Source organism: Diplotaxodon limnothrissa, linkage group LG16 (genome assembly GCF_057381915.1).
Source record: "Diplotaxodon limnothrissa isolate DT_005_m linkage group LG16, D_limnothrissa_male_GT1.1, whole genome shotgun sequence".
In the NCBI taxonomy this organism is placed as follows: Eukaryota; Metazoa; Chordata; class Actinopteri; order Cichliformes; family Cichlidae; genus Diplotaxodon; species Diplotaxodon limnothrissa.
Window position 1 is genome coordinate 34,252,924 of NC_140611.1, and position 12,342 is coordinate 34,265,265.

General features: G+C 39.3%; 1 protein-coding gene across 13 annotated transcripts in view; it reads left to right on the forward strand.

The window, feature by feature from the left end:
* Window positions 1-12,342, forward strand: part of tns1b (tensin 1b) — a 197,763-nt gene that overhangs the window by 102,631 nt on the left and 82,790 nt on the right. For all 13 annotated transcript variants that reach the window (XM_085374835.1, XM_085374837.1, XM_085374838.1 and 10 more), the window contains one exon: window positions 5,373-5,411. In XM_085374835.1, the coding sequence (XP_085230961.1) occupies window positions 5,373-5,411 (39 nt within the window). The remainder of the gene's footprint in view (window positions 1-5,372; window positions 5,412-12,342) is intronic.

Consider the following 12,342-nt stretch of genomic DNA (forward strand, 5'->3'; position numbering starts at 1 on the left):
GTTTGGATACACTTACAGAAATCTGACTTCTTAAAGCATGAAATCTACAATGTACAGCTGAGGTTGACACAGCAGCTGTGGCTACTTCTGGCTTTTCTTCCAATAGATGCTGAAATATTCTATGTTTATATATATATATATATATATTTTTTTTTTTTTTTTTTTTTTTTTTTTGAGTGCGGGTCCCAACTTGTTTTTCTCTAAAAATGCATGTGGTCAGATGGAAAAACACACAAACTTGTCCATTTGTACAAAATGAAATAGCTGGTAATGGACAGACACAATGTTACTGATGGTTACATCCTCATGCAATAAAGAGGATATATGTTGTATCAAAAGACAGCTGAAGGTGCAGAGGGTATAGCAAACGTTTGTCTTGAAACTGTTTGTCTAGAACTGTCATTGCTGCTTTTAATAGAAGATAAGAATTTAGGTGTGAAAATCATGCTTCCTTAGTTTTTAACTAAAGAGTATTCTGTATCATAAATACAGTTTTGAGATTTTTAAAGTAACAAACCTGCTTTAAAGTATGTTGAAACATCAGTAACTTGTGATTAATTTGATTGTGTGCAGTTCTCTGCCTGCATTGGCATGTATGCATTAGGAGCCATGGTTCCCCCATGCAATATGAAAGCCACATAGATTTGATATTAGAGCAGTATTTCCATAGATGGCAATGATCATTGCAGCATTTACATAAATATATGTATCTGTAATTCAAAACACGTGCAGTATTTTGACAGGAAAAATGAGGAGAGGACCAAAATAAGAGTTTAATGTCTAGGTACCAAAGTTCTTTAGATATTTAATTCTGGACCAACATGGCGGACTCGACTGACGACTATCCTGAAACGTTTTAATGCTCACGCTTCTATTGAAAAGTAAATTAATGCACTTTTAGTTTTGCCCATGCAGACTTCTCGTGTTGGAAATATTTGTTTCATTCAGTGGTTTCCTGCTGTTTGACCTGCGGCTATCCCATTGCTAAGTGCTCACCTGCTTTTAGATAAATATTTGCTGTGGTTTCTGGTGGACCCTGACTCTGACTGCAACAGTACAATGGCACCAAGTCCCAGTGAAGCAGCTACATAGCACGAGGGAGAATGTGAGCTATTCTAATGTGGGCAGACTACCTACAGTCTCAATCTGAACTTCTAATCAGCGGTTACATTACAGTGGCGCCATTCGCTAATTTGTCATTGATATTGCATCAAACATAATTTAATTGCAAATAAAATGAATGAATTTTATTGGTCATGACAACTGAGTTGCAATAACTAAATAAATGTTTTGGCGCCTTCATGAACTTGCTCTTTATGTTCTGTTCTGCCATTTTGGCCGCTGTCTTCGAAATGACGCATTTAACGATTACATTTCCACTTATTCTGTACAGTGCATCGGATCTAATAACTGTTTATCTGATGGCTGATTCTTCAAATGAATTGTAGCCCAGTCAAAGTAGTGTTCATTGTTTTGGGGCTCACCAAACAAGACCCTTCATGGCTATTTCTGCTCCTTCCTGACAGAACAGTACAACCTTTAAGTCACATATCAGCACTAATGTTCTCCTCTCTGTTAATATCTTTCCCCCCCTTGTGTTTTACTTACTTTCTTATTTTCTTAATTTGCTAGTGTGCTTATCCTGCTGCATGACCCAGTTTGAGCTAAGCTTTAGCTGTCAGACAGAAGGCTTCACATTTGACTCTAGAATACTTAAGAGTACTTTGGTATACACAGCAGTATCAATTCAATAACTACAAAGCACCCAGGTATTCTGGCTTCAAAATAAGCCAAAATCATCACCCTTCCTTCATTGTGCTGACATTTGGTATGATGTGTTTGTCCTAATATGTTCTTTACATGCAACTTTGCAAACCTAAGCCATGCATCAGTCCATAAACTTTAGTATTTAAAATGCTAACTGAGCTCTTGGCTTGTTACGGTTTCTTACCTGGCACAAAGCTCGAGCTGACCTTGGGGTGAATTTGTTTGAATGTCCACTCCTGGGATTATTGTGGCATTGTATGCCTGCATGCCCCGGATCAGCAAACTGCCAAAACTCCTGCCTTCATAGAGTTGCTAACGCTTGCTGATGATCAGTTACTCAGGTGCGTTTGAATAGGAGCAACTGGCTGCTACTTGCTCTTGTGGAGGAAGCAAGTTTAGTTTAGTTTTTTAGCTTTTTTTAATTTTTTAGTTTTAGTTTTTCGCAGAACTGCCTCTCTGTCTATTGCATTTTCTTATTACTTTAGTAGAAGTTGAGCAGAGCTCTGGTGGGAATAACATAAGGTCACTGAAACTCCATGCACTAATAGACACGTTTACCCCCACAGGCACACGAGAAGTAACAGCAGAGTAAGAAAGATGTCAATCAATCACTGTCTGCACATGCCCACACAGCCCTGAGAAGATTAGACAATATAAGTGAAAACACCTGTGTGTGCAGCTATGGGCCGTCGAGCGTAGCATATAGGCTTTTATTGCAAATTAACTTTAAAGAAATGGTAGGATGAAATGAAGCATGGATGTTTTAAACACACTGTTCTGTTTGGTATTACTTTAGCTATCTTTCTGAGCTTATAACAGATAATGAAAGGGCCTAAACATGGTTTACAGTCAAGATAAAAGCATGCTCTTGTTCAAGTATGCAGACTAGATATTGCAAAAACTTGATCACTTGAAATTCCGTGCATGTGAACACTCTGGGTGATGACTGACTGCAGGTGGATGAGCTGTCAACAGCATGGGGCAGGGGCAGGGACAGCGTCAGGTGAGAACACTGACCAGGCCCAAGGAGCCTGGGCCCCCGAAGGAACAGGGAGAGAAGAACGGTGTGCTGTTGAGCGCGAGTGATAAGGATGGGAGGGCTAGAATAACTTGTAACTGAGGTTGATTTAAGGCAGACGTAAATACTGTATCCTGTCATCTCCAGGCACACTTCACCATGTAAGACAAAATTCTCTAACCTCCTAGGACCTGGCGTCCACATATGTGGACAACACATTTTGGGTTATTTAGACCAAAATTCTCAATTTTGCTCTACAAGGGCCTGATATCCACTTACGAGGACATTATACCGCTACTGTTCTATCGAAATTTTAAACGAATATCCTAATATGTGGCTCTCGTTTTTCTTAGAAACAAAAATTAGGTAAAAAAAAAAATCTGGTAGTTCTATAGTTTTACGTTCATCAGGTCCCAATCAGCCCAAATATCAGAGAGAAATTAAAAATGCATGCCGTGGAAGAGTTCGGGTCTTAGGAGGTTAAAACAGACATAATCCATTCTAGCGGGTAATATATTAGGACGGTGGTGACTGTGACAGACAGCATGAAATCAGTGAAAAAAGTGTTGCTCTTACCTCATGTTTTACCTAATTGGAACAGACTGTATCTCGGTCGAGATATTGCATTTCACAACTAACAAGCATTCATGGAAGGGTTCCATTGAAGTAGTAACAGCCACTGTGTTGGAGCCTGTCTTAAATTTAGGCACTGTCTTTTTGCATATCAGCTGCTTCCATTGCTAAAGGGACTAAAATCATGTAATCTGATTAAGGTCATTTCCTGTTTAGAGTTAACATTCCTGTATTCCAGATGGGGTAACAGCTATAAAAGAGACTGTAATGACCCAAGGTGACTCACACATCCTCAACCTTGTGAATCTAATCAGCCGTCCAACATCCCAGTGGCAGTTATCCAGTGACCCTTTTAAGTTTGGTTTTGAGAACTGGCAGATAGTAAAACATACTTTGTTTCAAAAGTACAGTGGGTTGTTTATACAAGTACATAGTGCTAGCTAATTTGGGTCTTTTTAATTCAAATTGTTAAGGCTGGGACTGGAAATTGGCCAATGAATCCGGTCACCCGATCTAATAAATATTTGATTATTTTGTATCCATATCCATATGAGTATACAGCCCAACAATAAGCAAGAAAATCCAGCGGTGGTTGAGCTCCAGCTGGGATTTTCATAACCACTAAATCATAGTGAGACTTCATCAATCGCACAAACTCTGGCACTGAACCTGCCAACATTTACACATAGTTTGAAGGGTCAAAAACAGTGAAGCGAAGTCTGCGATACATGACGCGAGCAATTCTTTGGCCAATATCCGCCCAACAACACTGCGCTAAGCTGCATGAAAGGCCTAATGAGACCGCACTTTTTCAAAGGCTGTTTTTTATTTTATTATTGCGGGCAGAGGAAGAATGTGCTACAGTAACACAAAGCAGACCCCGACATCGCAGAAATCCAGTCTTCAAGCAATGACTCGTTTAGTCTCGGATAAGGAGAGAGGTGGAGCGGTAGCAAAGATGAAAGGTGCTCTTAGAGGTTAACAGCAGTGATAACCTCGAGGCCTAATCGTTCAAAGCTAAAACGGACGGAGCATAGCAATGAAATTCGAATATAGGAAAAGAGCAATGACAAAGGCACTCTAGAATCATAAAGCTGCCCCGTGCTATCACCGGTCAGTCGGTTATGTATGAGATGAAGGTACTAACTGGTGAAAATCCAAATGAGAAATGTCAGAAGAATGATACGAAACACTAACCAAGGATGAGAAGACTGGCATGACATCCTGTTTGCATTCATGCTCATCAAGCGGGCATCTTTTTCTAGGCGCACATCATTCGAATCTTCTGCTAGAAGCCATTATCATTATACTCTTCCTGTTTATCAGCCTCATGCCCTCACGCTGAGCTCACAGAATGATTATGGAAACTGTTGGATGGTAATCGGATTAGTCCGAGCACTTGACAGATCATGAGTTCTGTTGGAGCGGTCCCACCGCTTTGTTCTTCTGTTTAATTTAATAAGGTCTTACGGTACGAGGGGTCGGACGTGAACATGTACAACAACAGTCTGTCGTTACCTTGTCTTTAAACTCAGTAGCTCCGAATCAGCACCTGCTAAACACTGTCCATACAGTTCTTGAATTATCAGCCTTATTTAAAGATGCATCCATTGTTTTTTGGCCATTTGGGGGTCACAAAAATACTTTTTTCAATTCAACATCATGCACAAAAGTTGCCATAAAGCCAAAACAGTGAGCTGAACGGAGTTAAAACAGTAAAGCAGAGGCGACTTTTAGATATTATTTTACATTAGTTTGTTTCCGAAGGGGATTCTTCCTTTTCTCTTTCTGGTAGCTCTAATTCTGTAGAAGCTTGTCCTTTGCTTGTTGTATATTCTACAGTGGAGATGGAGAAACACATGGGTGCTAACTTAAAGCATCTGGGGTTCATGTCGAAAATATGAAGCCATAAATTGTAATCTAAATATAGCTGCCAGTGTGCTTGTTGTTTACAGTGTTTCTCTAACTCCAAATTAGCATCCACATAACTCACTGCTTGTCTTTCTGTTTTCAGGTGTCCTCATCTTGTGTTCCAGCAACAAACTATGAGTTGGTAAGCAACAGTCTTTCTTTTCTTTTTTCTTTTTTGTGTTAGTAATTGCTTCCATGCTGTACTTATTACAGTGTCCGTCTTGGTGCAGAATTGTTGCAAATAAGGTTGGAAAGTAACATGCTCTATCAGCTACACTAACACTGCAGTCACTATAGCAGATAATGGTCCATTATCTGGAGGCCCCCAGAGACAAACTTGTGATTTGGGGCTATATAAATAAACCTGACATTGCTCGACTTAACCGTTGTTTGGCAGCTCATTTTCTGTTCTGATAAGGTTATAAAGGTTATAGCTTTTGGAATAAAAGTTTAAAAAAATCTTCTGGATAAGAAAGGTAAATAAAAAGCTGTGCTATTGAATCTGCTATATCATGATGACGACTTTTGGTCTTTGAAATAACACAGAGCAAATTGGGACGTATTCTGGGTATGAAAAGATTCTGCAAGAGCCATAAAATATTCGCTTGCTCGGTTGCCTTATATGGTATTGACATACGAGGCTGTGTTAGACTTGGATATGATTCGCTTGCTCGCTTCATCGAATGTTGTGTGTTTAAATGGTTTTGGGCGCTTGACAAACCAAAGCAAATATCCCCTGCACTTTTCTGTGCTCACACAGAAAATATTTCTTGAAATTGTCTTATTTTGTTTTTAAAAGCAGCAGTAATTAAGAAAGAACATGTTATTATCCTTGCAGTTGCCTTGGCACTAGATGCCTTCTCCATGAAGACATCTGTTTGAGATGTGCAGAGGCATGAGGCTAAGCTCTCTGGGCATTGTTAAAGGCATGTGTTTGAGTTCATTGCTTTCTGAAACACCTTTGGGATGCAGAGGGCAAGATTTTACCACAAAAATAGACTTCACCGCTATCTGTTGGCCTCTATCAGTTTTCCCTCCACCTTTTTCATCTGACGCACTCCTGCAGCCATCACATGGACTAGGTTCAAGTTTCACCAATTTAGGTGTTTATCCAGAGTTTTAAGTAGTTTATTAGTTGTATAGTAGTATTTTAATAGTCAATGGTAAGGAAGAAAAAACAATTTATCCGCTAGACATATGTGTGTCATGTCAAAAATACACATATAAATAATATTGAAAAATTTTAAAAATATACCTTTTTTTAATGCATTTGTACAGTTGTGTAACAGACACTGTATTCATTATCATTCATGATGTTTTTCATACCCACATTTTTCAAGCAGTGTGGAGGACACTTTGTTAGTAATATTGAAATACAGATTAAAAAAATATTATAATATCTTAATTGGTTGTGTATTGCTGAAGAAAGCAGAGGCAAACAGTAACTGCAGGGCAAATCTCGACAGTCTATCTCTTGAGCTTGCCAAAAGGCGTCTCCCTTGAGGCTTTTATGCCTGCATTAAAGGTGCTGATTGCCTCCATAAACACGGACGGGCTGAGGTGTAAAACACTGGTTGACGTGTCTTTACTGTACTGCTGAGGAGAGAGGAAGAAACACAGAAGTGTTAAAGCTGAGGGAAACAATGGATTTCAACACAAACAATGGCACTTTTTTTTTGATTTTCTAAAAATACAACTGCAGATACTGAAGAGGAAATAGGAAGCATGAAAAATAAACACAATGGTGGACACCTGCTTTTATGCACCTGAAGTTTTCCAAAGACTTGTGGTGTTAATTTTTGTTGGTAAGCTTTGCTGTGTTTGGTTTTTAAAGTGCAGTATGTATTACAGAAATGAGTAAGTTATTGTGTTTGTGCGTCACCTCTCTGGTGTGTGACAGGAAACTGGATGGTGTGTGTGTGTGGACGTGAGAGTGTGCATGCCTGCGAGGCCTGAGGTGTGCTCTCAGTCAGCTCTCCTCAGCCCTTGTTTGGTGAATTCCTTTGCTCACAGCCAAAGGCAACGTGATTTACTGCCCTGCATCAGGTACACTCTGATTGACCATATATTAACTCAGTTGGAGAAAAATGCTGAAAAAAAAATAGAAAGGTTTTTGGTTTTTTTTAATCCAGACATTCCAGTAAGATTGACGAGCTACAACTGGAAGAAATTCAACTTTATTACCAGATGATCGCGCTCCTTATGTAATGAATCTCATGCAGCTGCTACTCGGCTACAGTTGAAAATAAGCAGTGCTTAATGAGTTTACTATTTTATTTGAATTTGGATTTTTTTTTTTCATTTTTATTCCTTACATGTCCAAAATAAAGTAAAATTTGGAAGCAACAAAATTGGTTCACAGCAAATGCATCTTGTTTTTGGCTTTTCATTAAACCACATCATCATGACTGCAATGAGGTGTTTAGTAGGTTCTGCGGGAGCTTTTGAAATCTTTGATCTTCCTCAGCAGGTGGAGTTGAAATTGCAGATGTTCGAAGCCTTTTTTTCAGAGCATTTGAAGTGGAGTTTATTATGTATAAAAACTCAATTTCAAGTCTTTTTTTTTTTTTTTCTATTCTTGGATCCTGGCTGTCAACAAGAGTGCCTATCCATAATGCCCTTACTAGGTATGCAGAGGCCCTATTGTCCTGCTGTTCAAACCTTTTTTGAGGGGGAATGGCCAGTCAGAAGAAACTTCACTGAATGTCAGGGTGGCCTTTAAGTGTGAGGACCTAAAACCGGTTGGTTTTAAACAGTATAAAAGATGTGCGATGTAGCTACCCTGATGTCATGTACTGGTTTGTGAACTTCTTGCATAAAGTCTTAAGCTGACCGATTTCTCGTAATCAGGTTGGTGTTTTGAAATTGGATATAATGAGTGAAGGGGTCAGCTGACAGTCAAACCGCATGTTCATTGGCTAACAACCATCACATCCTGTATAATTCTCCTTTCAGACTCTAATAATGGCAATAATTCGCAAAATGAACGTAATCGTTTGTTGAATGTGACCCCAAAGTAGTGACTGAGCCTTAAAAAAATTATCAGGATAATGTCTACAAAGGTCAGGGCCGAGGGCTATTTTCACCATATTCTACAGGAGCGAAGTCATTTCGCAACTACAGCTATTGCCCCCTGGTGGTCATTTAATAGACTGCAGGTTTATGGCAATTCTGCGAATCCGAGGGCCCTATAAAGGCCCAGTATAAGATGGAAAAATGATTATTTTGAACTTTAAATGACGCAGACCTACTCTAGGAGATACCAAGAATAAAAGTAGGGAGCTGTACTGAAAATCAGCATAACTGATCCCTTTTGAAGGACCTGTTATCACAACAGCTGGGAGTAAAAGTTTGTTCTTGATACTGGTGGTGCTTTTGATTTAATCAAATATCATTAAAAAAAGAGTGCAGACTTATCACCATTATTTAAGTGTTAAGAGAAGCGACTTTTCTCATTGCTTAAGGTAAATCTGTCTCCATAGCAACTGGTTTAAGGGCACAGCACAAAGCTAGTCCAGTGTGCAGGGCACTGTGTGAACTAAGCTGGATAGATGCAGCTTTTAAATGTACTTATTTTTATTCTGGTCTCAATCAAACTGTGGATGATAAAGCCAGATGAACGGTTAGAGTAATAATTTAGTAGATATGAATAAAACTTAACAGCACCAGCATTAAGTCAATGATACTGTGAAATTGGTGCTTAGTGATTTTAGTACGTTGTAGCAATATACTGGTGACTACCTCTGGAGTGAATTTGAAATGATTCAGCCCACGGCTGGAAGGTAATGCCAACATTTACTGTAAGTGATGATGTGCGTTTCAGATACCTTCAACTGTTGAAGATGACAGCAACTGAGGGGTGCACAGTGTGCCGTAGAACATGCTGGGAGCATTCCTCAGATATTCCCTCATGTTGAGCTCATGTTGCCAGGAATCAGTTTTATTTTGCACAGCCCTTAGATGAGGGTACGTGGGCTGTCGTGGAGATGTTAGGTGTTCTCACCGGTGAGATAGGCTGCACATTTGTTCTCGCAAGTAAAGATATGCACACACTCAGAGAACCATAAACCACTAACACCTACGTCATCCACCATTTTTTTTAATATAGGTCTTGTGTAGTCAGGGAACAGGGCCAGGACATCGCTGAGTAATGAGTAACTGCAGGGCAAAGATGGTGTAGATGTGGTCCAATTAGTGCTGTGTTTAGAACCACACATATTTCCCCGATGTGCCCTGTGTTACGCTGTGTATACAAGCAGCAACCAGGGATCCGGTTACAAATTACAGAATGTTCGCAGAGCCCTGGGAAAGCAGGAACTAAAACATAAAATAGGCATGTTTAACATTGGACTGAGAGCCAACTAAAGCATAATGCATTGGTGTTTGAAGTGGATATTACATAAAGATGCTGTGTGAAAGATAGGACATCATGGTCAAGTTTTTCCTCTTCCGGCACTTTGGTTTAGACAGTAAGAAGAATTAGTTACATACTGCTCAGAGTGAATTCCCTAAGGAGATGGTTGTTAAACAACTAGGAGAAAGTAACTTTCATGCTTTTTCTATCCAGTTCCATAGAATTCCAATCCAAATGCAGTGTGCATGTTCTAGAGATTCAGTTCTTTTTTGTGAACATATAACATTTTAAAGCTCATACAAGTTTGGTTGCTTTGCATCAAATTGCAAAGCAAAATGTATAATGCACCAAAAGTATATACCAGTATACTTGTAACTGATACACTGAAAATAACTGAGCCTTTTGGTTTACAATGGTGAATTACAATTGAACAGTGGCTTATAAATTGCAGTTTTATGAAGTCATCCCACAAACTTAGTAGCTGCAGTCCAAGTATTTCCAGTTCTGTTCACTCTGACCTGATTACCAGAATGGACTTTTTTTGCACGCTAAGCAGTTATTTATTTTTACCAGTGTTGGAAAACACAGTATGAAGACTGTCAGTTTAGATTATGGTCACTCAGTAACTGCAAGGTATAAGATGCCAATATATCCTTCAGAAAATCTATGGTTTTTTTATGACTGCTTTAGTTTTGTTGCTATTAATAATCAGAATCAGAATCAGAATTCTTTATTAATCCCGAAGGAAATCAGCATGTTTGATGGCTAAAACCAAAATAGACCATCTTTACTTGAAAAATCCTGACAGTTATCCCTCAATAGTTTTACACAGACAATGCCATACTTAGTAGGGAGTCTGGTTGGGTGATTTGTGTTAACACAATAAGACTGCCACAGTTAGCTTCTCTTTACAAGCAGTCAGCATTGGTTTCCTTTTCCCCTGACCATAGTCTTAACAATCTGTTTTTAGCCACGCCTACATCTTGTTCCCTCACATGTTGAGTAATAAATAATTTGGTGAGAACACAACTTTTTTCCTAGTGATGTTTTAATCTTTTCAGTAAGTGGAGTTGTAACAAAATGCCTAAATATCAGAATAAGCTGTATTAGCATGATAACATTCTACTATCATTCTATTATCTATTATTCAATTATCAAAGAAACATTCTAGGTAAGCATATTGTGGACACTTATTTGGGCAGCTACTTTGAAGAATGTATAAATTAACTTAAATTTCAGTGATCAACGGGATGTAAAAACTAAATCAGATAAAATCTGGTTATAAAGTTTGCTCACTTTACCTAAAAACAGACCTATCTGGGAGTGATGCTTCTAACCAACATCGTGTCTTTGACCTGGACCTCATGTCTTTTATACAGCAGCAATTTCTGTTGAAATAATAAAAGAAGTTTGATTTTTTTCACATAAAAATTACTGTGAAAAACACCACAATCACACAGGGCCACAAACTGGTCTGCAACCCCCTTGCAACTACATGCAGTTAGAGAAGAATGTGTATTCCGATTGCTAATTGGTTAGGGAACTGATTCCAACAGTTGCAGTTTGCACCCTCTTTGTGCCCACTTGCCAATCACTTGGGGAATACACATTTTTCCCTAGCAACCAGAGGTCACCAATTGGTCTCTAAGCTTTTATGACTGGTACCTCAGAAGGTAAAAGCCTGCTTTGCATTAAATATATATTGTTTATCCACCAGTGACAGAGCAACATGATGATCTGGAAATCCGCTGCAACCTCAAGCACCTCCAGAGGGACACATCTGGCTTTCAGCTGTTAATTCTTCCTCTGTTCGTCACCACCTTGCTTCTGTCTCAGTCTCCTTTTTTTGTATAACTTAACATAATATAAATATGGTTTATAAGAGCTTTCTTTCTGCTGAACACAGCTGCCTCCTGTAGCTGAAAATGACGCTATGAGAGCGATGACTGAACCAAAATAGTACAGCTAAACAATGAGCTCAGAGTTGCTATAAATCTTAGTAAAGCAGAGCAGAGTCGTAGGTTCAGTTGATAACACATCACTATGAAAGACTTATTAAACATCGTTTTCACATTTTAATTTTATAATTTCTGTAATTTGCTGTCTAAACCAAATCCTTCATATTTTTTTGGAAAATAAATAAAAACCATATGTACTACAACATTTGAATCCTCATGAGACATGCTTACCAAAGAAACATATCATTGTTTTTATGGAATTTTTGCGCTCTTACCGTACTAGCACGTACTAGAGCACAAAAGAAGAAGCAGCTTGTTTAATAGGTGTGTCTTTGTTTGTGTCCATGACAGCGTGACTTATTAGACTCTCATTGCACATACACGTTAGAAGTAAAAATAGTTGGCGGATGCTTTTGCATACTCCCCCCCCCTCTCGCACATGTTAGAAAAGGCTTGTGGTTACATAACGGAGCGAGCGGCCAGGTCCGTATCAGTAGGAGCAGGGACAGGCGGGGGGTGAGGAAACAGAGCGATGTCAGGGGTGGTTTAGGGTCACGGCCGGCTCAAGGGTTTTTCCCACAGCAAGGACCGGCCGCTCTGTTTTACCCCGGGTCCTCAGGGATCCCTGGCATGTTAGGGCCTAACCCCAAAGGGGGAGGAACTGAGAACAAGCATACACACTCCAACCTTAACCCCAACCTTGGATGCACACAGGCCCTGCCTCCTCAGCAATGTGTTTACATTTCTGGGACGTGGCTATG